Raw genomic sequence first — 27,360 nt, forward strand, 5'->3', positions numbered from 1 at the left:
CTCTTTTCTTTACTCTATCAGATGAAATAAATTCTTGTCCCAATCTTTTGTTCACCAATAATTTCCTGTGCAGCCTAGTCACATGGGTTTCTTGTAGACAAATCAAATCCAAATGTTCTTTCTTTAGTATATGAAAAACCGCCCTCCTTTTTCGGGGCATGTTCAGACCATTACAATTCCAACTTAGAAGTTGCAGAGACATGATGAGACTATTTACTTCCTCCAACTGCTCCAAGATTTTGTTCTTCCTCTGTCGGTGGCGACAACCCGAATGATAAATTGGCTATATCCAACGGTCCTTTTTCCAGTGGCACAGCTTCTTCCCCGGAATCCACTTCTTTTTGGAGATCTTCTTTGTGATCTCTTAAAAATTTATCTTTGTCACTCAATGTTCTTACTCTTATCTTCCTTTATACTTAAAGGACAAACCCTGTGGAAATTCCTTGGGGGGGGCTTTTGGCTCTTGGCTGGGCTCTGAGCGTTTCCCTCGGTCCCTTTGGGGGGGCCTTTGGCTCTTGGCTGGGCTCTGAGCATCTCCCTCGGTCTCTTTTGGGGGGGGCCTTTGGCTCTTGGCTGGGCTCTGAGCATCTCCCTCGGTCTCTTTTGGGGGGGCTGTGGCTCTTGGCTGGGCTCTGAGCATCTCCCTCGGTCCCTTTGGGGTGGCCTTTGGCTCTTGGCTGGGCTCTGAGTATTTCCCTCGGTCCCTTTGGGGGGGGCCTTTGGCTCTTGGCTGGGCTCTGAGCATCTCCCTCGGCCCCTTTTGGGGGGGGCCTTTGGCTCTTGGCTGGGCTCTGAGCATCTCCCTCGGTCCCTCGGCCAGGAAGCGGAGGAGCAGCGCAGTCCAGGCTGGAGCGCAGCGGGTGAGACGCCGCCGGTTTGGCTGGGGAGAGAGAGCCCTGCTGCAGCTGGAGGAAGAAGCCGGTCTGGGAGAGCTGTTCTCGGGGAGTCCAGGGCTGGGGGACACCTCCCTTTTGAGAGGGGGGGATGGCCAGTTGTCAAGCTTTTTGGACAGAAATAACTCAAAATAATGAGCTCTGACGCTAAACTGCTGCTTCCCTTCTCAAACCCCTTCTTCTCAAAATCACTTGTTACACTTTAGGTATCCAGAATACAGTGGTACCTCAGGTTACATACGCTTCAGGTTACAGACTCCGCTGACCCAGAAATAGTACCTTAGGTTAAGAACTTTGCTTCTGGATGAGAACACAAATTGCGCAGCAGCAGCGGGAGGCCCCATTAGCTACAGTGGTGCTTCAGGTTAAGAACAGTTTCAGGTTAAGAACAGACCTCCAGAACGAATTAAGTACTTAACCCAAGGTACCACTGTGAATACTACAGTATAAGGTTTAAGTCTGTTTCTGCTGCTTCTCTCTCATCCCCTCCCTTAGTTATGAGATGTCTTTCCGTGAGGTACTTTTGACACAGCCCAGCTTCCTTCCCAGCGAGGGGCCACTTTTCCTCGGTTCCCCTCTCTCTTAGCAATCCCACTCCTGAGGTATTTTCCTTTGTATGCCAGACCCAGGGGATCCTCTCAGCCCTTGCCATGGACTCGGGAATCTTCTTTTCCTAGAAGATCTCTCTCCTCCTGACTGGAAGGAGACCCCAGAAGAAGAGGAGAGTCTTCCCACAGCTTCTCCCTCCAGCTTCACTCCCATCTGAATGCTCCCTTCAGACCCTCAACATGGTCTCCCCTTCTAAGCTGTGAGGCTCCTTCCTCTGGCTCCATAGATATTCTCCTCAGAGCAGATGATCCACTCAGATCAGAGCCACTTCACCCTCTCTCCCTCCCTCTCCTCATCCCCATCTTCTCTCAACCTTCCCTCTCTCCCATCTCAAATCCCCTCAGAAACGGCTCTTTATTTTCCCTCCAAAAGTGCTGGCACCACTCCCCTCTGGGTAGCCAATCAGAAAGAGGCTCTGGCCCTCTGGTGGAATGGTGAGGCACTGCACCCCCAGACTCTGCTCTGGCTCTGCTGTCCATCACAGCAGCCAGCTGCCCCAGCAGGCCTTGCAATCTCCCCACCGCTTGAGCCATCCTCCATTGTCTCCCAAGACAGGCGGATGAGGAGAGAGCCATTCAGGGGCCACAGGAAAGGGGCACCGGGGGCCGGCAGAGGCAAAATGGAGCGGGGCAGCATCGCCCAAATGATGCCTACTAAATCCCCAAAGTTTGAGGGATAAGGTCTCTCTCTCTTCTTCCTTCTCAATATCAGTTATTTCTAGCTAAGAAATTGGGGGAAAGGCAGCTTCTCTGTGTAGGGTTTCTTGGGGTTGAGATCCGTAAGCTGAGAATGGTACGATTTCTCAGTGATAAATATGATACACTTTTATGGGTGTTACGGAAAATTCCAGGTTGAGAGACGACTCATCAGCCCAGCCAGTCGGGTGCAAGTCCCTCATGGATCCATGAGGTTGGTAAAAGAAGGAAGTTCCAGCCAAGTAATTTGGAGCAAAACAGCGGTCAGTAGACCTTGATCTTTATTGTTGCCCAACAGGTCCCCACAGGAGCAAGAACCCAGAACAAAGGGTTACCTTGACTTTTACCCAGAGTACATTTCACAGGGCATCATGAATAGGCCCATACTACATCACAAAGGAGGAGGGGATATAAGACATACACAAGTTCAGCAGGGGCCAGACACTGCTCCCAACACCTCTTAAGTGCCCATCACCAAAAGAACAAGGAAACCCTTGGCATCTCCTTGCCCTCAGGACTTGTCTGGAGATGGGCTTTCAGAACACCTGACTTGCTAAATTGCCTCTGGGGATGTCTATTGTTGCCCCCTCCCCCCCATCACTCCCTGGGTGGGGGGCCGTGTATGGGCTCTCAGGCTTGGGGAAAGATGCCCTCTTCCGGCTGCCTAAGTGACTTCCTGCTTCTTGGTTCATGGAGGGAGGTGGAGCCCAAATTCACCTTTCTTTCAGGGTTAAAATGATATTGGAATGAGGAGAGTCAGTTAAAGTATGGGTTTTCTAGGAATTTATAAAGCTAGGTATCTTCCCTGCGCTGTCAAGTCAAAAGCATACATTCAGGCCTAATATTCGTAACATTGCAATAACTATAAAGATGTCGTCCCCCCGTCATTTCCGTAACATGGGTAAATGAACTCATATTTGAAACAATGCAGACGCAGTCAAGAAGGATTTTTCTCAGCCTCACCTGAATAAACACTTAGATTATGTGAAAATGATGGGAGATACCGTCTTCAGATGAAATTAAACCTGTGCTTTTATTTATTTTCATGGTATAAAAAGTAATTTTAAAGAAAGCAATGGTTACAACAGTAAACAACAGATAGCTTGTCCTCATGGAATTGCAGACTTTCATCCAGCCATGTGTTAAAGTTTCAATTGATTATTCTAAAAGATCACGGCACATTTTCCCACGAGTGCTGGTTAGATTCCGGCAACAGTCTTCACAATTTATGTATTCAGTAAACATTGGCCACGTGTTATAAAAGGAATACGGATTGTGTTCCCCCACCTTTTGGATACTTAAATTGTGATGCCCAGAAATGAACACAGTATTTTAGGTGGGGCCTGACCAAGGTAGAATAAAGTAGTACTATCCCTGCGCTTGATCTGATTCTGCCTTCTGCCACATTGACCTGTGCTCCCCATTTGGTGTCTGCAAATGTGATGAGCATCCACTTCAGTTCCTTCATCCAAGTCATTTATAACGAAGTTGAACAGCAACGGGCCCAGGACAGAACCCTGCAGCACCCCTCTTGTCACTTTTCCCCAGGATGATGAGGAACCATGGAGGAGGACAATTTGGGTTCGGTTACTCAAATCCACCTAACAGTTTCCTCATTCAGCCCACATTTTACCAGCTTTCTCACAGAAACATAAGGGGGGGACTTTGTCAAAAGCCTTACTGAAATCAAGATGCACCATTTTAACAGCTGTCCCCTGATCAACAAAGTTTGTAACTCCATCCAAAAGAAGGGGAGGAGAGATTTCTCTGGCTGGACTTGTTTTTGAGAAAGCCATCCTTTCATCTTGTATGTTTCTGTTGTGAAATCTTCAGATGGAGGGCACATAAATATTACAAATGATAATAAATAAGGATATTGACATGCTGAAACATGTGCAAAGGAAGGTGATTTATGTAATTATTTAATTTGTATACCACCCGAAACAGTGGTGCCAACTTGAATAAAATATTGGTGGGGGTCCAGGTAAGGCCCTCCTTGCACGATCAATCACATGACGCATGTAGGCCATTGGAATGGCAATGCCTATCAACTGGGGGGGTGCGCCCCCCTCAAATATATCATTGGGGGCCTCTAAAAGTCGACTCCTGTTCCCACATGTCTCAGGACGGTTACAACATAAAAAGACAACATAAAAACACAAAATACACATCTGTAACCCCCCTCACTACCACATTTTAAGAGGGCATTAGATGTCAATTAGGCAAAGGCCTGGTTAACAAGGTGCGGATTTGCCTGGCTCCTAAAGCTGGATAATGGTTTTTCTGATCGTTGCATGAATTCTCTGATGGGAATTGAGATGGGAGCTCTTAGTGAAGCTCTTTCCACATTCCACACACTGATAGGGTTTCTCCCCTGTATGAATTCTCTGATGGAAAGTGAGAGAGGAGCTCGTACTGAAGCTCTTTCCACAATCCACACACTGATAGGGTTTCTCCCCTGTATGAATTCTCTGATGGGAAGTGAGATTGGCACTCTGAATAAAGCGCTTTCCACATTCCACACACTGATAGGGTTTCTCCCCTGTATGAATTCTCTGATGGAAAGTGAGATGGGAGCTATGACTGAAGCTCTTTCCACATTCCACACACTGATAGGGTTTCTCCCCTGTATGAATTCTCTGATGGGAAGTGAGATTGGCACTCTGAATAAAGCGCTTTCCACATTCCACACACTGATAGGGTTTCTCCCCTGTATGAATTCTCTGATGCAAAGTGAGAGAGGAGCTCTTCGTGAAGCTCTTTCCACAATCCACACACTGATAGGGTTTCTCCCCTGTATGAATTCTCTGATGGGAAGTGAGATTGGCACTCTGAATAAAGTGCTTTCCACATTCCACACACTGATAGGGTTTCTCCCCTGTATGAATTCTCTGATGCAAAGTGAGAGAGGAGCTCTTCGTGAAGCTCTTTCCACAATCCACACACTGATAGGGTTTCTCCCCTGTATGAATTCTCTGATGGGAAGTGAGATTGGCACTCTGAATAAAGTGCTTTCCACATTCCACACACTGATAGGGTTTCTCCCCTGTATGAATTCTCTGATGCAAAGTGAGAGAGGAGCTCTTCGTGAAGCTCTTTCCACAATCCACACACTGATAGGGTTTCTCCCCTGTATGAATTCTCTGATGGGAAGTGAGATTGGCACTCTGAATAAAGTGCTTTCCACATTCCACACACTGATAGGGTTTCTCCCCTGTATGAATTCTCTGATGGAAAGTGAGATGGGAGCTATGACTGAAGCTCTTTCCACATTCCACACACTGATAGGGTTTCTCCCCTGTATGAATTCTTTGATGGGAAGTGAGATTGGAGCTATGACTGAAGCTCTTTCCACATTCCACACACTGATAGGGTTTCTCCCCTGTATGAATTCTTTGATGGGAAGTGAGATGGGAGCTCTTCCTGAAGCTCTTTCCACAATCCACACACTGATAGGGTTTCTCCCCTGTATGAATTCTCTGATGGAAAGTGAGAGAGGAGCTATCAGTGAAGCTCTTTCCACATTCCACACACTGATAGGGTTTCTCTCCTGTATGAATTTTGTGATGCTTAGTGAGATGGCCTCTCTGACTAAAGCTCCTTCCACATTCCATGCACTGATAGGGTTTCTCCCCTGTATGAATTCTTTGATGGAAAGTGAGATGGGAGCTCTTCCTGAAGCTCTTTCCACATTCCACACACTGATAGGGTTTCTCCCCTGTATGAATTCTTTGATGGGAAGTGAGATGGGAGCTCTTCCTGAAGCTCTTTCCACAATCCACACACTGATAGGGTTTCTCCCCTGTATGAATTCTTTGATGGAAAGTGAGATGGGAGCTCTTCCTGAAGCTCTTTCCACATTCCACACACTGATAGGGTTTCTCCCCTGTATGAATTCTGTGATGGGAAGTAAGACGGGAGCTCTGACTGAAGCTCTTTCCACATTCCACACACTGATAGGGTTTCTCTCCTGTATGAATTCTTTGATGGGAAGTGAGATGGGAGCTATGACTGAAGCTCTTTCCACATTCCACGCACTGATAGGGTTTCTTTCCAATGAGAATTCTTTGTTGGGAAGTGGAATGGGAGCTCTGACTGCAGCTCTCTCCACATTCCAAATTTTTGCATTGCTTCTCCTCTCTGGGGGTTTTGTCATCCTTGTTCTTGTTTTCCAATTTATCAAATTCTGCAATGGAGACAAAAAAGGGATTAGAGCCTCAGGAACAACTCAAGAAGAACTGAAGGGAGTTGGGTCTTTGTTCATTGCCTTTGTTGGTTGTCATTAACCAACATTTTTATTCATATATCCTAATGGATTGTTGAATGTTGATTTGTTTGATATACAGTAGTGGCCAAAATTATGGAAGCCTTTTGGGAAAAAAGTATATCTCAGATGTTTGATGCTTCGTAACACGACTTCGTTTAGAGTAATACCACAAAATTATGTATCAATGGAAAGACAATTTAATGGAGAATGTAATTATCTGTATTCTATCAAAAGTCATAGCAGAATAACCAGAAAAAGGATGCACAACTTGCTTAGCTTGACTTTTGTCAGTGTGTTATGTCATACTGTGGAAAGTTGATATAAAATTTACAGATTGTATATTATTGAGAGAGAATTACATGAAAATGATGTATATATGGTATATCACACCAGGGAAAATGGCAAATATGTTTAAAAAAGAAAATAAGAGATGCTGGAGATGTAAAGAAAAGGAAGGAACATGTGGTGGGAATGCAAATGCATTAAAAAATATTGGGAAATGATATAAAATGAACTGAAATAAATGTTTAAAATGAGCTTTGGTAAACATCCTGAAGCCTTTCTGTTAGGTATCTCAGATCAAGAGCTGCCAAAAGAAAAATGGGCATTCTTTATGTATGCTACAACAGCGGCAAATATCTTGACTGCACAAAATTGGAAGGTGGAAGAAACACCATCAAAAGAACAATGGTAAGAAAAACTGAGGAATTATGCAGAATTGGCTAAGCTAACAGAGAAACTATGAGAGAAGGACAAAAAGGATTTTAAAAGTTTGGGAACCATTTACAGGTTATTTGCAGAAACAATGACTGGCAGGGTCTGAATAAATGTTCACAACTTTATTATAGTAACAGAAATTTTAGCAAAATGATATGGGAATTTACTTTTACATAAAGCAGGACACAATAAATAAAACTAAATAACTCAGTAGAAGGGGAGTTGAGGGAAGTCCGGAGGACGGGAGGGAGAACATTTGTACCGTATTTTTCGCCCTATAAGACACACTTTTTCCCCTCCAAAAATGAAGGGGAAATGTGTGTGCGTCCCCTGGGGCGAATGCAGGCTTTCGCTGAAGCCTGGAGAGCGAGAGGTGTCGGTGCGCACCGACACCTCTCGCTCTCCAGGCTCCAGGAAACTATCCGCAAGCCTTGCACACCCGGGGGAACTCCCCCCGGCGTGCAAGGCTTGCGGGCGGCAGCCTGCAGCGCGGAGCACGGGGCGCCCTTCGGAGGACGCCCTGCGCTTCACACAGCTGTCCGCAAGCCTTGCGTGCCTGGGGGAACTCCCCCCGGGCGCGCAAGGCTTGCGGGCGGTAGCCGGCAGCGCGGAGCACAGGGCGCCCTCCGTAGGAGGCTGCAGAGGGTGGCGCGGAGCTGCCCGCGCTCCAGGGCTTCTTGCAGCTCCGCGCCACCCCCCGGATCCCGGCGCGAAGCCATGCAGGGCTGCGGAGGGTGGCGCGGAGCTGCCTGCGCTCCAGGGCTTCCTGCAGCTCTGCGCCACCCTCCCGATCCCAGCGCAAAGCCATGCAGGGCTGCGGAGGGTGGCGCGGAGCTGCCTGCGCTCCAGGGCTTCCTGCAGCTCTGCGCCACCCTCCCGATCCCAGCGCAAAGCCATGCAGGGCTCCGGAGTGTGGCGCAGAGCTGCCTGCGCTCCAGGGCTTCTTGCAGCTCCGCGCCACCCCCGGATCCCGGCGCGAAGCCACGCGGGGCTGCGGAGGGTGGCGCGGAGCTGCCTGCGCTCCATGGCTTCCTGCAGCTCTGCGCCACCCTCCGGATCCCGGCGCGAAGCCGCGCGGGGCTGCGGAGGGTGGCGCGGAGCTGCCTGCACTCCAGGGCTTCTTGCAGCTCTGCGCCACCCTCCCGATCCCGGCGCGAAGCCGCGTGGGGCTCCGGAGGGTAGCGCAGAGCTGCCTGCATTCCGAAGCCTGGTGCGCGCTGAAGAGCGCCCCCGGGCTTCGCGCACCTCTCCGCAAGCCTGGGGAGACCAGTGTGGCTCCCTAGGCTTGCGGATATCAGGCTGTTCTGGGGGCTGGGGTCGGGGGAAGCTCAGGCTTCCCCCGCGCCTGCCCCGTGCCTGGGGAGGGGAATTTTTTTCTTTCTTTATTCCCCCCCCCCAAAAAAAATTAGGTGGGTCCTATGGGGCGGTGCGTCCTATGGGGCGAAAAATACGGTATATAACATGTTGATTGAGATATTTTTATTTGTTATAAAATTCAATAAATATTCATTTTAAAAAAAGAAAAAAGAAGATTGAGGAAAACTTAACCAAAGCTGGCCTTTCTATATTTGTGAAGAGGTATAAGGAGATTCCCGTGGACTGCAAGATCAAACCTCTCCATTCTGAAAGAAATCAGCCCTGATTGCTCACTGGAAGGACAAATCCTGAAGCTGAGGCTCCAAGACTTTTGCCACCTCATGAGAAGAGAAGACTCCCTGGAAAAGACCCTGATGTTGGGAAAGATGGAGGGCACAAGGAGAAGGGGATGACAGAGGACGAGATGGTGGGACAGTGTTCTCGAAGCTACCAGCATGAGTTTGACTAAACTGCGGGGGGCAGTGGAAGACAGGAGTGCCTGGCATGCTCCGGTCCAGGGGGTCACGAAGAGGCGGACACGACTAAACGACTAAAGAACAACATAAGGAGACTCAGTCACTCCAAAATCAGACTGTTAAAGGCAGGAAAAGGTGCACAACAGCAAGTGATGATCAAAGAATGGAGAGACTGTGCCTGCAAGACAGAAGAAAATCATCTGGGTGTTTACAAGATGACATGGGGCAATGTAATGTGAAGCTGAGTGCAAGGACTGGTCTAAATGCTAGAATTCCAAGGGAAAAGCCATTGTTATATCTCAAGCCAAGGTGGAAAAGATTAAACTGGGCTACAACCCATGGTAACCAGACAGCGGAACAATGGGACAGTGCTATTTGGAGCGATGAGACCCCAATCTCCTTGCTTGGTAGTGATAGCATGAAATATGCGAGGAGGAGAATGAGAGATTTACATCCTACTTGCATTACACCGACCGTGAAACACCCAGACAGTGTGATGATCTGGGGTTGTATGACAGCAAAAGGTGTGGGCAGAATTTGTGTCATTAATGGGAACGTCAATGCCCCCAAATACATAAATCAAATACTTGAGCCTGAATGTGAAATCCTATTCCACTGCTGGAATGGCCTGGGAATAGCCCAAGCGAAATGAGGGGATGAGGGACCAACTCCCTTCTCTTGCCATTGCCTTCCGTTAAGAGTTTGGATGTAATCCTTGACGCCTCCCTTTCCATGGAGGCGCAGGTTACAGCAACAGCCAAGGCGACATTTTCCCACCTTTGCCGCATCAAGCAGTTGGTCCCTTACCTCTCCCGCCCTACCTGGCCACAGTGATCCATGTGACGGTCACCTCCAGGCTTGACTACTGTAATTCGCTCTACGCGGGGCTGCCCTTGAAGATATCCCAGAAACTCCAGCGGGTGCAGAATGCTGCAGCGAGGCTCCTCACGGGGTCTCTGCCATGGCAGCATATTCACCCAGTGCTTTTCCAGCTGCACTGGCTCCCGGTGGAGTACAGGGTCAGATTTAAGGTGCTGCTTTTGACCTTTAAAGCCTTAAGGTCCATATATAGCAACACCCTAGAGGTCCTGGGCCCTAAGGAAGTTAGATTAGCCTCAACCAGAGCCAGGGCCTTCTCAACACTGGCTCCAGCCTGGTGGAACGCTCTGTCTCATGAGACCTGGGCCCTGCAGGATCTGATTTCTTTCCGCAGGGCCTGTAAGACAGAGTTGTTCCACCTGGACTTTGGCTTAGAATCAGTTTGATTCTCTCCCCCTCTTTCTTTTTCCTTTCTCCTCCCTTGAAGAGGCTGCATCCTAATGTTTTAATGTTGTATCTTAATCTTTTAAATTGTTTTATAATCAACTTGTTTTTATTACTGGTTGTTAGCCACCCTGAGCCTGGTCTTGGCTGCGGAGGCCAGGGTATAATCAAAATTTTATTATTATTATTATTATTATTATTATTATTATTATTATTATTATTATTATTAATTCCATCTTGGTTTCACATTATCACAGCTGCAGAACTAAAAAACTTGCTTCACTCCATGAGAAGGTGTTGTAAGGCCGGAATGAAAGGTAAAGGTTACCAAAGTCAGTATTAAATGACATGGTGAGAATTTCTGTATATCTCCCTTTTTCTATGTGTTTCACATTTCTTTTTTATGACTGCTGTTCTAATAAATACTCCTTCATAAAAGTTATTGCATTGCATTCTTCATCAAATTATCTTTCCTATGGTATCACTCCGAAAAAAGTGGTGTTATGAGCCATCAAACCTCGGAAACACACTTTTTAAAAAGTTTCCACGATTTTAGCCACTAGTATAAGTTGTTCATTTAAAGTTAATGTATTTTTTATATGGGATCAGATGGTTATTATTAATGTTTCATGTGTATATATGTGTTGGAAGCCACCCAGAGTGGATGGGGCAACCCAGTCAGATGGGCAGGGGATAAATATAAATTATTAGTATTACTATCACTGATTCTACTACCTGAGATTCAATCATCCTGGCTCTTCTCTGGGACGGATTTTGTTTGGCCCAGTCATGGCATCCCCTCCATCGCCAATGTCAGTCGTCTCTCTGGTCAACCCAAGAGTGACAGCAGCAAAATCAAAAGCAGAAAACCTGACAGAAGCTACTTATCTTTCCTAACAACTCTGAAGGTGACATTTAAGATGCCTGGGCAGTTCAGATGAGCCGAATCATGGTATAAAAAGGCAGAGCTGGAGGAAGATGGTTCACGGAAAAAACTGTAATTTACTATTTCTTGTGAGGGTGTTAGGTTCCCAGGCGTTCTAGGGGGCGCTGCTGAGCTCTGTGGAAATGTATGAGGTTTGTTACATAGAGGTATTTTTTGAATTTCCAGGCAGATAGGATGATCCCACAGGGAGCCTTACCAAGAGAGGCCACGATCCCCCGATTCTCCTCCATGACGTCCTTATGCAGAGCTCTCTGGTCAGGATCCAGCAACGCCCACTCCTCGTCCATGAAACAAACAGCGACATCTTCAAAGCACACTGGACCCTAAAAGAAAAAGGGAAATGTCCTCCTCTGAGACAGCAGAAATATAATCTGCTACACAATGCTCTGTGGTTTCCTTCCTGTTAATTGCTGCGCTATTTCTTTATATATATATATATTTAATTTTAACTAATAAATTATAAAATGTACCACAAAACTTATCACTTATACAATCTTTTTAGACTTCCATCAGCACCTCTGATGATCCACCATTTTAACCACTTCTTATGCATTTCTTAACTTTATATTGCCTTTACATCTCTTAACAAATCATCCTCCCGTTGTCCATTTTTTCCATACTTCTAATAATACTCCGCACAAAACTTCTTGCAACCCTACAAACGTTGTCTGTTCTTCACAATTACTTTTCAATTTACTCCAGTCTTCCGTGAATTTCTGGTCTCGCCGGTTAGTTTATCTAATTCTGCTGCGTTAGTTAGTTTATCTGTTAGTTTATCTAATTCTGCTGAGTTATTTCAGTAGGATTGCTTTGCTGCACATTTTAATTATGGGTAGCTATTTTAATGCTTTAATTGAATTCTTTTGTTCTGCATTTTAACTATGGGTATTCGTCTTTGTGCAAATAGGTGGCTCTCCAGCTTATGTTTTGCACGTTATTCTGCCTACGCAAGCATTCCAGTTTCCCCGATGGAAGGATCCACTTTCTCCTCTCCTCATGTGCTGTTCTGGGGATGTTCCCTCCCAGTGCCCCAGAGCCAAATTCAAGGGGTTCAAGGGGGCATGGAGAGGGGGAGGAATGGGGGGCAGGCTATATTTCGCAGCAGATGGGGCTGGCTAGGAGAATCCTGGCCTCCATTTGTTCTCATCCATCCACCGCTTAGAAGCCTATTTTAGCACTCAGTGATGAATATAGAAATACAAGAAGCCTAGTTTGGATGGCCATCTGTCTTGGAGGATCTAGCTGAGACTCCTGCAATGCAGGGGGTGGGACTTGATGACCCTTGGGGTCCCTTTCAACTCCAGGATTCCATGAAAACTGAAACTACAGATGAATCCTACAGGCGACATGCAGAAGGCTGGTGTCACAGAGTTATCTGGGCAGGAAATCCCACAGTTCACAGCTGGAATTAACTCTTTATCAGCGAGAACACAATATTCACAGACTTGGCTGAGCTTCAGGCCTAATGAGAAGAGCAGCTCATTCCCAGAGGGGCTGTCAGTTTGCACTGTCAAATCATTTAATGGACTAGTTGCCTAGGTAGAAGTTTCTTTAGTGCGGAGGTATATGAAAAGTGAGATTATATAGTGCAAAGTTTGAAGAGAGAGAAGACCCCGGCTCCCCACAACTTTCTAAGTCCCCCCCCCCCCGGGGGGTTTCTAGCATACGATTGAACAGTGCACCAGTGTGCAGCCCGCATTTGCTCCTCCAATGACAGACGTCTCCTGGCTCTGAGAGACAAGCAGGGAGGGGGGCTTCTGGCAGAAGGAGAGGGAGCCCCCGGTGGCTCCTCCTTCTCCTGACTCATCTCTGCCTCTCGACCTCCCTCCTCCCACTCGTCTCCTCCCTCTTCTGCCTCTGATTCTGGACTGCATTCTGCCTCAGAGTCTCCCAGCTCACTAAGCCCTGTTGCCCCTTCAGCTTCTGACACCTCCTCTTCCCAGTCTTCCCCCTCTGACCACTCATCCTTCCTCAACCTCCACTCCTTCAGCTCTGAGCTGTCTTCCCTTCCTGGTTCCCCGGCTGTTTCCTCCCACCATTCCTCTGTGCCCAACCAGTCCATGACATTGCTCCATCCCTCGGCCTCTGTCCCCACAAGATAGCTTCCCCTGACCTGATCTGGTTCCACAGCCGCTGCTTCCCTTCTGCCCCCATGAAAAGGTGGATCAAGGGGTTTTGCCGGCATCATTCTGTCACCTGCAAGAGAAAAAAGGTAATCAGGTTGCCAGGAGTGCCGGCTTCTCTCACAGGTGTAACAGGGCATCTCTAACGACAGATGGGCCTTTGAGAAAGCCTCTATTGCTGAGTGCAGTTGAACACTTGTGCCCATTTCATGTTAGTTGTGCAAAACTTCTTCTCCCTTCCTTTGGACCCTTGTTCCCAACTGTCCCCCAAAACAAGAAGAACCCCCCCTCCACAGATTAGTTGGAAAAGCAACAGAATGAGACCAAACGGAGAAAAACCACCTTCCTCCTTACCCAGTGGCCTCTCTCTGGTGTCCAACGGAGGCCTCTCTACCTCACAGGAATCCAGGTCCATTTCTGCAAAACGATCCCTTTTCTGAAAGAGCAACAAGGATTCAAAACAGAGAATGAATGGCGAGAAATGTTAGAAAGTGAATGACAAAGACAGAAGCTTTAAGGGTGTTAGAACTCATTCCCAGGTAAAGAATGGGCCAATAGTAGAGCATTATGGGATCTTCTCCATCTTGTTTGGAGCCCCTTGGGAGTATCCAGAGCAAAGTCTCTCTCACCTGCTTTCTCTCCTCTGCCTGACTCAGGAGGAAACCTTCGGCCAGGGCCACCGCCTGGGAACTGGTCTCCGCTCCACACTCCCTCACCCAGCTCTCCATCTCCGGTGGAAGGACAGCCAGGAACTGCTCCAAGATCACCAGGTCCAGCATCTCAGCTTTCGTGTGCCTTTCCGGGTTCAGCCACCAATGGTCAAGGTGGTAGAGTCGGCTGCAAACCTCTCGGGGTCCTTTGGCCTCCTGGCAGCAGAAATGCCTCAACTGCTGGCTCTGCACCTCTGAGCGGAGGGTGTCCTCCTCACCCAGGATCTTCTGCACAGAGTTTTCCCAGAATCCCCCACTGCTCCCAGTTTGGATGGCATGGCCTCTTCGTGCTCCAGGGCCAGCTGAGTCTTGCTCATCCATCTGTGCTCTCAGGAAGCCTCTGAGAGATCGGAAGGAACCCTTTGGTCTTCTGCCAAGTTCTGTCTATGCTAATGAGGGGCTAGCAAATCCTATAAAGCAAATACATTGTTTAGTTAGAGAAGTTTTAGGTCAGAAGAAGAGAAATCATAGAATCATAGAGTTGGAAGAGACCACAAGGGCCATCGAGTCCAACCCCCTGCCAAGCAGGAAACACCATCAAAGCACTCCTGACATATGGTTGTTAAGCCTCTGCTTAAAGACCTCCAAAGAAGGAGACTCCACCACACTCCTTGGCAGCAAATTCCACTGTCGAACAGCTCTTACTGTCAGGAAGTTCTTCCTAATGTTTAGGTGGAATCTTCTTTCTTGTAGTTTGGATCCATTGCTCCGTGTCCGCTTCTCTGGAGCAGCAGAAAACAATCTTTCTCCCTCCTTTTATACATGACATCCTTTTATATATTTGAACATGGCTATCATATCACCCCTTAACCTCCTCTTCTCCAGGCTAAACATGCTCAGCTCTCTTAGCCGTTCCTCATAAGGCATCATTTCCAGGCCTTTGACCATTTTGGTTGCCCTCCTCTGGACACGTTCCAGTTTGTCAGTGTCCTTCTTGAACTGTGGTGCCCAGAACTGGACACAGTACTCCAGGTGAGGTCTGACCAGAGCAGAATACAGTGGCACTATTACTTCCCTTGATCTAGATGCTATACTCCTATTGATGAGGCCCAGAATTGCATTGGCTTTTTTAGCTGCCGCGTCACACTGTTGGCTCATGTCAAGTTTGTGGTCAACCAAGACTCCTAGATCCTTTTCACATGTACTGCTCTCAAGCCAGGTGTCCCCCATCTTGTATTTGTGCCTCTCATTTTTTTTGCCCAAGTGCAATACTTTACATTTCTCCCTGTTAAAATTCATCTTGTTTGTTTTGGCCCAGCTCTCTAATCTGTCAAGGTCGTTTTGAAGTGTGATCCTGTCCTCTGGGGTGTTAGCCACCCCTCCCAGTTTGGTGTCATCTGCGTGTTCCCTGAGCAAGCATGGATGAGTCTTCCTAGGAATCAGGGTGGGACTGTACCAAACCATGAGATATCTTCTGAAGAAGAAGACGGAGTAGGAGGAGGAGGAGGTGGAGAGAAGAGGAAGAAGAAGAAGGAGAAGAGGAGGAGGAACCAAACTCTAGCCCTCCTAGAAGGAAGATTGCGATGCAAAATGCGGAGGCAACTGAAGGGATTTCTCAGAGGTGAATCGGTCTAGTTGCTCCTGCCTTCCAGTCAATGCATGAAGTCAGAACTGACTGACAAGGGAATAACTTCTTGTGGAAAATGGATGCCTGGCTCTAGTGGGGGTCCTCAGGAGTTGTTCTCCCCCCATCCCCACTCCCCTGTTTCTGTCTCCTTTTCTTGCACTTGGTCTCTCTGCCGCTCTCCAGACAGACTCCTGGGGTGGGGTCCCTTTTTCTTTGTTCTGAGGGCCAGGTATGTATCTAGTCAACCCCCTGAGGGCCAAGTGGACGGGGCCAAAGACATCTCCCTTGAAATTTAGGCAGCTAATTTATTATGATTATTCTCTTAGAAAGCTTCACACACGCACAGCCACTGATGCCAAGGTCCCTGGAGGCTCAGGGAGTAGCAGCGCCCATTTCCGGCTGCTTTGCCAGCAACAATCCCTTTGGGAGAGAGAGGATGTGGTCCTGGGATGCCCTGCTCTGGGTGCGAGGGGATGGCTGCAGTGGCCTCCGTGGGGAGCTGCCCTGGGAGACACTGGGAAACTGGTCCCCAATGCAGCAGCCAGACTCTGGGCTGGGGTCCCTCTCTTTATTCCTGGCCTTCCTCTCCCACCTTCCCTTCCTCCCTCCCCGTGGTTTTTTTTTTTTGGGGGGGGGGTGTCTAGTCCACCTCCTCCTCCAGCTTTGGAAAACCATTTGCAGATGTTTCCTCTGTTGTGCAATGAGGCTGAGCGACGTCACAGAGAGTCAAAGTCCCAGGGACTCCTTTGTCTGAAGAAGGAGATTTCGAGGGAGTCAGATCAGGCCCCCCCAGGCCCCCTCCCCTGCTGCAGCCCTGGGACCCCCACCAGATCCCAGAGAGAGAGGAGACTCACCAGATCCCAGAGAGAGACACCGAAGCAGGAAAGGACTGGGGAGGGAGGGGCCTTGGCTCTGGAGGACCTGCCCCCCCGCCCGCTTCCTGTCCTCTCTAGGAAGGCAGCTCGGTACCCTTTAACCCTTGCAAGGCCAGTCCCTCCAGCTCAGCCCCCCCTTTCATTGCACACTCACGTAGCCAGGGCAGAACTCTGATTTCTATTCATTTCTTTCTGAACCTCAGCTCTTTATTCTTTTGAATGGCTCTAAGGGGGCAGCTTCCTCCTGGATCCGCCTATGGCAAGGGATCCTTTTTTGGGGGGCCTTTGGCTCTTGGCTGGGCTCTGAGCATCTCCCTCGGTCCCTTGGGGGGGGGCCTTTGGCTCTTGGCTGGGCTCTGAGCATCTCCCTCGGTCCTTTTTTGGGGGGGGCTTTGGCTCTTGGCTGGGCTCTGAGCATCTCCCTCGGTCCCTTTGGGGGGGGGCTTTTGGCTCTTGGCTGGGCTCTGAGCATCTCCCTCGGTCCCTTTGGGGGGGGGCTTTGGCTCTTGGCTGGGCTCTGAGCATCTCCCTCGGTCCCTTTTTTGGGGGGCCTTTGGCTCTTGGCTGGGCTCTGAGCATCTCCCTCGGTCCCTTTGGGGGGGGCCTTTGGCTCTTGGCTGGGCTCTGAGCATCTCCCTCGGTCCCTTTGGGGGGGGCCTTTGGCTCCTGGCTGGGCTCTGAGCATCTCCCTCGGTCCCTTTGGGGGGGGCCTTTGGCTCTTGGCTGGGCTCTGAGCATCTCCCTCGGTCCCTTGGGGGGGGGCCTTTGGCTCTTGGCTGGGCTCTGAGCATCTCCCTCGGTCCCTTTGGGGGGGGCCTTTGGCTCTTGGCTGGGCTCTGAGCATCTCCCTCGGTCCCTTTGGGGGGGGGCTTTGGCTCTTGGCTGGGCTCTGAGCATCTCCCTCGGTCCCTTTTGGGGGGGCCTTTGGCTCTTGGCTGGGCTCTGAGCATCTCCCTCGGTCCCTTTTGGGGGGGCCTTTGGCTCTTGGCTGGGCTCTGAGCATCTCCCTCGGTCCCTTGGGGGGGGGGCTTTTGGCTCTTGGCTGGGCTCTGAGCATCTCCCTCGGTCCCTTGGGGGGGGCCTTTGGCTCTTGTTTGGGCTCTGAGCATCTCCCTTGGCCCCTTTGGGGGGGGGGCCTTTGGCTCTTGGCTGGGCTCTGAGCATCTCCCTCGGTCCCTTTGGGGGGGGGCCTTTGGCTCTTGGCTGGGCTCTGAGCATTTCCCTCGGTCCCTTTGGGGGGGCCTTTGGCTCTTGGCTGGGCTCTGAGCATCTCCCTCGGTCCCTTTTGGGGGGGCCTTTGGCTCTTGGCTGGGCTCTGAGCATCTCCCTCGGTCCCTTGGGGGGGGGCTTTTGGCTCTTGGATGGGCTCTGAGCATCTCCCTCGGTCCCTTGGGGGGGGGCCTTTGTCTCTTGGATGGGCTCTGAGCATCTCCCTCGGTCCCTTGGGGGGGGCCTTTGTCTCTTGGCTGGGCTCTGAGGATCTCCCTCGGTCCCTTTGGGGGGGGGCCTTTGGCTCTTGGCTGGGCTCTGAGCATCCCCCTCGGTCCCTTTTTTGGGGGGCCTTTGGCTCTTGGCTGGGCTCTGAGCATCTCCCTCGGTCCCTTTGGGGGGGCCTTTGGCTCTTGGCTGGGCTCTGAGCATCTCCCTCAGTCCCTTTGGGGGGGCCTTTGGCTCTTGGCTGGGCTCTGAGCATCTCCCTTGGCCCCTTTGGGGGGGGCCTTTGGCTCTTGGCTGGGCTCTGAGCATCTCCCTCAGTCCCTTTTTTTGGGGGGGGGCCTTTGTCTCTTGGCTGGGCTCTGACTATCTCCCTCGGTCCCTTTGGGGGGGGCCTTTGGCTCTTGGCTGGGCTCTGACCATCTCCCTCCGTCCCTTTGGGGGGGGACTTTGGCTCTTGGCTGGGCTCTGAGCATCTCCCTCAGTCCCTTTTGGGGGGGGGGCTTTGGCTCTTGGCTGGGCTCTGAGCATCTCCCTTGGTCCCTTTGGGGGGGGGCTTTGGCTCTTGGCTGGGCTCTGAGCATCTCCCTCGGTCCCTTTGGGGGGGGGGGCCTTTGGCTCTTGGCTGGGCTCTGAGCATCTCCCTCGGTCCCTTTGGGGGGGGCCTTTGGCTCTTGGCTGGGCTCTGAGCATCTCCCTCGGTCCCTTTTTTGGGGGGGCTTTGGCTCTTGGCTGGGCTCTGAGCATCTCCCTCGGTCCCTTTTTTTGGGGGGGGGACTTTGGCTCTTGGCTGGGCTCTGAGCATCTCCCTCAGTCCCTTTTGGGGGGGGCTTTGGCTCTTGGCTGGGCTCTGAGCATCTCCCTCGGTCCCTTTGGGGGGGGACTTTGGCTCTTGGCTGGGCTCTGAGCATCTCCCTCGGTCCCTTTGGGGGGGGGGCTTTGTCTCTTGGCTGGGCTCTGAGCATCTCCCTCGGTCCCTTTTGGGGGGGCCTTTGGCTCTTGGCTGGGCTCTGAGCATCTCCCTCGGTCCCTTTGGGGGGGGCCTTTGGCTCTTGGCTGGGCTCTGAGCATCTCCCTCGGTCCCTTTTTGGGGGGGCCTTTGGCTCTTGGCTGGGCTCTGAGCATCTCCCTCGGTCCCTTTTGGGGGGGCCTTTGGCTCTTGGCTGGGCTCTGAGCATCTCCCTCGGTCCCTTTGGGGGGGGGCCTTTGGCTCTTGGCTGGGCTCAGAGCATCTCCCTCGGTCCCTTTTTTGGGGGGCCTTTGGCTCTTGGCTGGGCTCTGAGCATCTCCCTCGGTCCCTTTTTTGGGGGGCCTTTGGCTCTTGGCTGGGCTCTGAGCATCTCCCTCGGTCCCTTTGGGGGGGCCTTTGGCTCTTGGCTGGGCTCTGAGCATCTCCCTCGGTCCCTTTGGGGGGGCCTTTGGCTCTTGGCTGGGCTCTGAGCATCTCCCTCGGTCCCTTTTTGGGGGGCCTTTGGCTCTTGGCTGGGCTCTGAGCATCTCCCTCGGTCCCTTTTTTTGGGGGGGGGGGCTTTGGCTCTGGGCTGGGCTCTGAGCATCTCCCTCGGTCCCTTTGGGGGGGCCTTTGGCTCTTGGCTGGGCTCTGAGCATCTCCCTCGGTCCCTTTTTGGGGGGCCTTTGGCTCTTGGCTGGGCTCTGAGCATCTCCCTCGGTCCCTTTGGGGGGGGGCCTTTGGCTCTTGGCTGGGCTCTGAGCATCTCCCTTGGTCCCTTTGGGGGGGGGGCTTTGGCTCTTGGCTGGGCTCTGAGCATCTCCCTCGGTCCCTTTGGGGGGGGGGCTTTGGCTCTTGGCTGGGCTCTGAGCATCTCCCTCAGTCCCTTTGGGGGGGGGCCTTTGGCTCTTGGCTGGGCTCTGAGCATCTCCCTCGGTCCCTTTGGGGGGGGGGCTTTGGCTCTTGGCTGGGCTCTGAGCATCTCCCTCGGTCCCTTTGGGGGGGGCCTTTGGCTCTTGGCTGGGCTCTGAGCATCTCCCTCGGTCCCTTTGGGGGGGGGGCTTTGTCTCTTGGCTGGGCTCTGAGCATCTCCCTCGGTCCCTTTGGGGGGGGCCTTTGGCTCTTGGCTGGGCTCTGAGCATCTCCCTCAGTCCCTTTGGGGGGGGGGCCTTTGGCTCTTGGCTGGGCTCTGAGCATCTCCCTCGGTCCCTTTGGGGGGCCTTTGGCTCTTGGCTGGGCTCTGAGCATCTCCCTCGGTCCGTTTTGGGGGGGCCTTTGGCTCTTGGCTGGGCTCTGAGCATCTCCCTCGGTCCCTTTTTTTGGGGGGGGGCTTTGGCTCTTGGCTGGGCTCTGAGCATCTCCCTCGGTCCCTTTGGGGGGGGCCTTTGGCTCTTGGCTGGGCTCTGAGCATCTCCCTCGGTCCCTTTTTTTTTGGGGGGGGCTTTGGCTCTTGGCTGGGCTCTGAGCATCTCCCTCGGTCCCTTTGGGGGGGGCCTTTGGCTCTTGGCTGGGCTCTGAGCATCTCCCTCGGTCCCTTTGGGGGGGGGCCTTTGGCTCTTGGTTGGGCTCTGAGCATCTCCCTCGGTCCCTTGGGGGGGCCTTTGGCTCTTGGCTGGCCTCTGAGCATCTCCCTTGGTCCCTTTGGGGGGGGGGCCTTTGGCTCTTGGCTGGGCTCTGAGCATCTCCCTCAGTCCCTTTGGGGGGGGCCTTTGGCTCTTGGCTGGGCTCTGAGCATCTCCCTCGGTCCCTTTGGGGGGCCTTTGGCTCTTGGCTGGGCTCTGAGCATCTCCCTCGGTCCCTTTTGGGGGGGCCTTTGGCTCTTGGCTGGGCTCTGAGCATCTCCCTCGGTCCCTTTGGGGGGGCCTTTGGCTCTTGGCTGGGCTCTGAGCCTCTCCCTCGGTCCCTTTTGGGGGGGGCTTTGGCTCTTGGCTGGGCTCTGAGCATCTCCCTCGGTCCCTTTTTTGGGGGGGGCCTTTGGCTCTTGGCTGGGCTCTGAGCATCTCCCTCGGTCCCTTTGGGGGGGGCCTTTGGCTCTTGGCTGGGCTCTGAGCATCTCCCTCGGTCCCTTTGGGGGGGGGGGGGCTTTGGCTCTTGGCTGGGCTCTGAGCATCTCCCTCAGTCCATTTGGGGGGGCCTTTGGCTCTTGGCTGGGCTCTGAGCATCTCCCACGGTCCCTTTTTTGGGGGGTGCCTTTGGCTCTTGTTTGGGCTCTGAGCATCTCCCTCGGTCCCTTTGGGGGGGCCTTTGGCTCTTGGCTGGGCTCTGAGCATCTCCCTTGGTCCCTTTTGGGTGGGGCCTTTGGCTCTTGGCTGGGCTCTGAGCATCTCCCTCGGTCCCTTGGGGGGGGGCCTTTGGCTCTTGGCTGGGCTCTGAGCATCTCCCTCGGCCCCTTTTGGGTGGGGCCTTTGGCTCTTGGCTGGGCTCTGAGCATCTCCCTTGGTCCCTTTGGGGGGGCCTTTGGCTCTTGGCTGGCCTCTGAGCATCTCCCTTGGTCCCTTTGGGGGGGGCCTTTGGCTCTTGGCTGGGCTCTGAGCATCTCCCTCGGTCCATTTGGGGGGGGCCTTTGGCTCTTGGCTGGGCTCTGAGCATCTCCCTCGGTCCCTTTTTTGGGGGGGGGGCCTTTGGCTCTTGTTTGGGCTCTGAGCATCTCCCTCGGTCCCTTTGGGGGGCCCTTTGGCTCTTGGCTGGGCTCTGAGCATCTCCCTTGGTCCCTTTTGGGTGGGGCCTTTGGCTCTTGGCTGGGCTCTGAGCATCTCCCTCGGTCCCTTTGGGGGGGGCCTTTGGCTCTTGGCTGGGCTCTGAGCATCTCCCTCGGCCCCTTTTGGGTGGGGCCTTTGGCTCTTGGCTGGGCTCTGAGCATCTCCCTTGGTCCCTTTTGGGTGGGGCCTTTGGCTCTTGGCTGGGCTCTGAGCATCTCCCTCGGTCCCTTTGGGGGGGGGCCTTTGGCTCTTGGCTGGGCTCTGAGCATCTCCCTTGGTCCCTTTGGGGGGGGGGCTTTGGCTCTTGGCTGGGCTCTGAGCATCTCCCTCGGTCCCTTTGGGGGGGGGGCTTTGGCTCTTGGCTGGGCTCTGAGCATCTCCCTCAGTCCCTTTGGGGGGGGGCCTTTGGCTCTTGGCTGGGCTCTGAGCATCTCCCTCGGTCCCTTTGGGGGGGGGGCTTTGGCTCTTGGCTGGGCTCTGAGCATCTCCCTCGGTCCCTTTGGGGGGGGCCTTTGGCTCTTGGCTGGGCTCTGAGCATCTCCCTCGGTCCCTTTGGGGGGGGGGGCTTTGTCTCTTGGCTGGGCTCTGAGCATCTCCCTCGGTCCCTTTGGGGGGGGGCCTTTGGCTCTTGGCTGGGCTCTGAGCATCTCCCTCAGTCCCTTTGGGGGGGGGCCTTTGGCTCTTGGCTGGGCTCTGAGCATCTCCCTCGGTCCCTTTGGGGGGCCTTTGGCTCTTGGCTGGGCTCTGAGCATCTCCCTCGGTCCGTTTTGGGGGGGCCTTTGGCTCTTGGCTGGGCTCTGAGCATCTCCCTCAGTCCCTTTGGGGGGGCCTTTGGCTCTTGGCTGGGCTCTGAGCATCTCCCTCGGTCCCTTTGGGGGGGGCCTTTGGCTCTTGGCTGGGCTCTGAGCATCTCCCTCGGTCCCTTTTTTTGGGGGGGGGGCTTTGGCTCTTGGCTGGGCTCTGAGCATCTCCCTCGGTCCCTTTGGGGGGGGCCTTTGGCTCTTGGCTGGGCTCTGAGCATCTCCCTCGGTCCCTTTGGGGGGGGGCCTTTGGCTCTTGGTTGGGCTCTGAGCATCTCCCTCGGTCCCTTGGGGGGGCCTTTGGCTCTTGGCTGGCCTCTGAGCATCTCCCTTGGTCCCTTTGGGGGGGGGGCCTTTGGCTCTTGGCTGGGCTCTGAGCATCTCCCTCAGTCCCTTTGGGGGGGGCCTTTGGCTCTTGGCTGGGCTCTGAGCATCTCCCTCGGTCCCTTTGGGGGGCCTTTGGCTCTTGGCTGGGCTCTGAGCATCTCCCTCGGTCCCTTTTGGGGGGGCCTTTGGCTCTTGGCTGGGCTCTGAGCATCTCCCTCGGTCCCTTTGGGGGGGCCTTTGGCTCTTGGCTGGGCTCTGAGCCTCTCCCTCGGTCCCTTTTGGGGGGGGCTTTGGCTCTTGGCTGGGCTCTGAGCATCTCCCTCGGTCCCTTTTTTGGGGGGGGCCTTTGGCTCTTGGCTGGGCTCTGAGCATCTCCCTCGGTCCCTTTGGGGGGGGCCTTTGGCTCTTGGCTGGGCTCTGAGCATCTCCCTCGGTCCCTTTGGGGGGGGGCTTTGGCTCTTGGCTGGGCTCTGAGCATCTCCCTCAGTCCATTTGGGGGGGCCTTTGGCTCTTGGCTGGGCTCTGAGCATCTCCCACGGTCCCTTTTTTGGGGGGTGCCTTTGGCTCTTGTTTGGGCTCTGAGCATCTCCCTCGGTCCCTTTGGGGGGGCCTTTGGCTCTTGGCTGGGCTCTGAGCATCTCCCTTGGTCCCTTTTGGGTGGGGCCTTTGGCTCTTGGCTGGGCTCTGAGCATCTCCCTCGGTCCCTTGGGGGGGGGCCTTTGGCTCTTGGCTGGGCTCTGAGCATCTCCCTCGGCCCCTTTTGGGTGGGGCCTTTGGCTCTTGGCTGGGCTCTGAGCATCTCCCTTGGTCCCTTTGGGGGGGCCTTTGGCTCTTGGCTGGCCTCTGAGCATCTCCCTTGGTCCCTTTGGGGGGGGCCTTTGGCTCTTGGCTGGGCTCTGAGCATCTCCCTCGGTCCATTTGGGGGGGGCCTTTGGCTCTTGGCTGGGCTCTGAGCATCTCCCTCGGTCCCTTTTTTTGGGGGGGGCCTTTGGCTCTTGTTTGGGCTCTGAGCATCTCCCTCGGTCCCTTTGGGGGGCCCTTTGGCTCTTGGCTGGGCTCTGAGCATCTCCCTTGGTCCCTTTTGGGTGGGGCCTTTGGCTCTTGGCTGGGCTCTGAGCATCTCCCTCGGTCCCTTTGGGGGGGGCCTTTGGCTCTTGGCTGGGCTCTGAGCATCTCCCTCGGCCCCTTTTGGGTGGGGCCTTTGGCTCTTGGCTGGGCTCTGAGCATCTCCCTTGGTCCCTTTTGGGTGGGGCCTTTGGCTCTTGGCTGGGCTCTGAGCATCTCCCTTGGTCCCTTTGGGGGGGGGCCTTTGGCTCTTGGCTGGGCTCTGAGCATCTCCCTCGGCCCCTTTTGGGTGGGGCCTTTGGCTCTTGGCTGGGCTCTGAGCATCTCCCTTGGTCCCTTTGGGGGGGCCTTTGGCTCTTGGCTGGCCTCTGAGCATCTCCCTTGGTCCCTTTGGGGGGGGGGCCTTTGGCTCTTGGCTGGGCTCTGAGCATCTCCCTCGGTCCATTTGGGGGGGCCTTTGGCTCTTGGCTGGGCTCTGAGCATCTCCCTCGGTCCCTTTTTTTTGGGGGGGGGGGCTTTGGCTCTTGTTTGGGCTCTGAGCATCTCCCTCGGTCCCTTTGGGGGGGCCTTTGGCTCTTGGCTGGGCTCTGAGCATCTCCCTTGGTCCCTTTTGGGTGGGGCCTTTGGCTCTTGGCTGGGCTCTGAGCATCTCCCTCGGTCCCTTTGGGGGGGGGCCTTTGGCTCTTGGCTGGGCTCTGAGCATCTCCCTCGGCCCCTTTTGGGTGGGGCCTTTGGCTCTTGGCTGGGCTCTGAGCATCTCCCTTGGTCCCTTTGGGGGGGTCTTTGGCTCTTGGCTGGGCTCTGAGCATCTCCCTCGGTCCCTTTTTGGGGGGCCTTTGGCTCTTGGCTGGGCTCTGAGCATCTCCCTCGGTCCCTTTGGGGGGGCCTTTGGCTCTTGGCTGGGCTCTGAGCATCTTCCTCGGTCCCTTTTTTGGGGGGGCCTTTGGCTCTTGGCTGGGCTCTGAGCATCTCCCTCGGCCCCTTTTGGGTGGGGCCTTTGGCTCTTGGCTGGGCTCTGAGCATCTTCCTCGGTCCCTTTTTTGGGGGGGCCTTTGGCTCTTGGCTGGGCTCTGAGCATCTCCCTCGGCCCCTTTTGGGTGGGGCCTTTGGCTCTTGGCTGGGCTCTGAGCATCTCCCTCGGTCCCTCGCCAGGAATCGGAGGAGCAGCGCAGCCCAGGCTGGAGCGCAGCGGGAGAGACGCCGCCGCTCTGGCTGGGGAGAGAGAGCCGGCCTGGAGGCCAAGGGGGGGGGGAGGGAGAGTCCAGAGCTTGGGGACACATCCCTTTTGAGGGGGGGTGGCCAGGAGTTGTCGAGCTTTTTGGATGGAAATAACTCAAAATAATGAGCTCCGACGCTAAACTGCTCCTTCCCTCCTCGAACCCCTTCTTCTCAAAATCACTTGTTACACTTTAGGTATCCAGAATACAGTGGTACCTCAGGTTACAGACTCCGCTACTCCAGAAATAGTACCTCGGGTTAAGAACTTTGCTTCCGGATGAGAACAGAAATTGTGCAGCAGCAGCAGCAGGAGGCCCCATTAGCTACAGTGGTGCTTCAGGTTAAGAACAGTTTCAGGTTAAGAACAGACCTCCAGAACGAATTAAGTACTTAACCCAAGGTACCACTGTGAATACTACAGTATAAGGTTTAAGTCCTTTTCTGCGGCTTCTCTCTCATCCCCTCCCTTAGTTATGAGGGGTCTTTCCGTGAGGTACTTTGGACACAGCCCAGCTTCCTTCACGGCGAGGGGCCACTTTTCCTCGCTTCCCCTCTCTCTTAGCAATCCCACTCCTGAGGTATTTTCATTTGTATGCTCCCTTCAGACCCTCAACATGGTCTCCCCATCTCAGCTGTGAGGCTCCTTCCTCTGGCTCCATAGATATTCTCCTCAGAGCAGATGATCCACTCAGATCAGAGCCACTTCTCCCTCCCTCCCTCCACCCTCTCCTCATCCCCATCTTCTCTCAACCTTCCCTCTCCCCCATCTCAAATCCCCTCAGAAACGGGCTCATTTTCCCTCCAAAAGTGCTGGCGCCACCCCCCTCTGGGTAGCCAATCAGAAAGAGGCTCTGGCCCCCTGGTGGAATGGTGAGGCACTGCACTCCCAGACTCTGCTCTGGCTCTGCTGTCCGTCACAGCAGCCAGCTGCCCCAGCAGGCCTTGCAATCTCCCTCCCAAGACAGACGGATGAGGAGAAAGCCATTCAGGGGCCACAGGAAAGGGGCATCGGGGGCTGACAGAGGCAAACTGGAGTGGGGCAGCATCGCTGAAAGGATGCCTACCTCTCTCTCTCTTCTTCCTTCTCAATATCAGTTATTGCTAGCTAAGAAATTGGGGGAAAGGCAGCTACTCTGTGTAGGGTTTCTTGGGGTTGAGATCCGTAAGCTGAGTATGGTACGATTTCTCAGCAATAAATATGATACACTTTTATGGGTGTTATGGGAAATTTGATGCTGTACTGTTTTTAATATTCAGTCGGAAGCCACCCAGAGTGGGCGGGGTATAAATAATAAATTATTATTATTATTATTATTATTATTATTATTATTATTATTATTATTATTCCGGGTTGAGAGACGACTCATCAGCCCAGCCAGTTGGGAAGTTCCAGCCAAGTAAATTGGAGCAAAACAGCGGTCAGTAGACCTTGATCTTTCTTGTTGCCCAACAGGTCCCCACAGGAGCAAGAACCCAGAACAAAGGGTTACCTTGACTTTTACCCAGAATACATTTCACAGGGCATCATGAATAGGCCCATACTACATCACAAAGGAGGAGGGGATATAAGACATACACAAGTTCAGCAGGGGCCAGACACCGCTCCCAACACCTCTTAAGTCCCCATCACCCAAAGAACAAGGAAACCCTTGGCATCTCCTTGCCCTCAGGACTTGTCCGGAGTTGGGCTTTCAGAACACCTGACTTGCTAAATTGCCTCTGTGGATGTCTATTGTTGCCCCCCCGTCACTCCCTGGGTGGGGGGCATGTATGTGCTCTCACGCTTGGGGAAAGATGCCCTCTTCCAGCTGCCTACGTGACTTCCTGCTTCTTGGTTCATGGAGGGAGGGGAGCCCAAAATTTTCAGGGTTAAAATGCCATTGGAATGAGGAGAGTCAGTTAAAGTATGGGTTTTCTAGGAATTTATAAAGCTAGGTATCTTCCCTGCGCTATCAAGTCAAAAGCATACATTCAGGCCTAATATTTGTAACATTGCAACAACTAAAAAGATGTGCCCCCCCCGTCATTTCCGTAACATGGGTAAGTGAACTCATATTTGAAACAATGCAGACGCAGTCAAGAAGGATTTTTCTGATATTCTCGCAGGAGCATATTTGGATTTGGCATGCCAGGTTGTAAAGTTCCCATTGGCTGTATTTGATTAATTTTTCTCATATCCTGCAGAAGCCGCCATTTTTTTTTTGCAGATTATTTTTTTTATAATGAAAATTGGGGAGTTCCAGGGAGATGAGGACGGTTCAATGTGGCCAAGGGTCAATTGTTCAGAAATAAGCTGGGCCGCCACTGCTAATTTTTCTTTTGGTAGGGGCCACTGTTCTACCCATACTGGGGTAGTTGTGATCCATCGTAA

The 27,360-nt window shown here is 53.0% G+C and overlaps 1 protein-coding gene across 2 annotated transcripts in view; it reads right to left on the reverse strand.

Annotated features, from left to right (window-relative positions):
• Nucleotides 1-3,211: 3,211 nt before the first annotated feature.
• The window catches only part of LOC114595236 (uncharacterized), a 44,837-nt gene continuing 20,688 nt past the window's right edge, over nt 3,212-27,360 (reverse strand). The window contains exons 1-6 of one of the 2 annotated variants that reach the window (XM_077927901.1): nt 16,477-16,565; nt 13,975-14,465; nt 13,700-13,781; nt 13,336-13,418; nt 11,419-11,545; nt 3,212-6,383 (exon numbers count right to left, since the gene is read on the reverse strand). In XM_077927901.1, the coding sequence (XP_077784027.1) occupies nt 4,459-6,383; nt 11,419-11,545; nt 13,336-13,418; nt 13,700-13,781; nt 13,975-14,376 (2,619 nt within the window). In that variant the 5' untranslated portion in view covers nt 14,377-14,465; nt 16,477-16,565 and the 3' untranslated portion in view covers nt 3,212-4,458. Of the gene's footprint in view, nt 6,384-11,418; nt 11,546-13,335; nt 13,419-13,699; nt 13,782-13,974; nt 14,466-16,476; nt 16,566-27,360 lie in introns of those variants that run through there. The other variant, XM_077927900.1, reaches the window with a different exon arrangement.

The sequence above is a fragment of the Podarcis muralis genome, chromosome 4 (genome assembly GCF_964188315.1).
Source record: "Podarcis muralis chromosome 4, rPodMur119.hap1.1, whole genome shotgun sequence".
Taxonomy (NCBI): Eukaryota; Metazoa; Chordata; class Lepidosauria; order Squamata; family Lacertidae; genus Podarcis; species Podarcis muralis.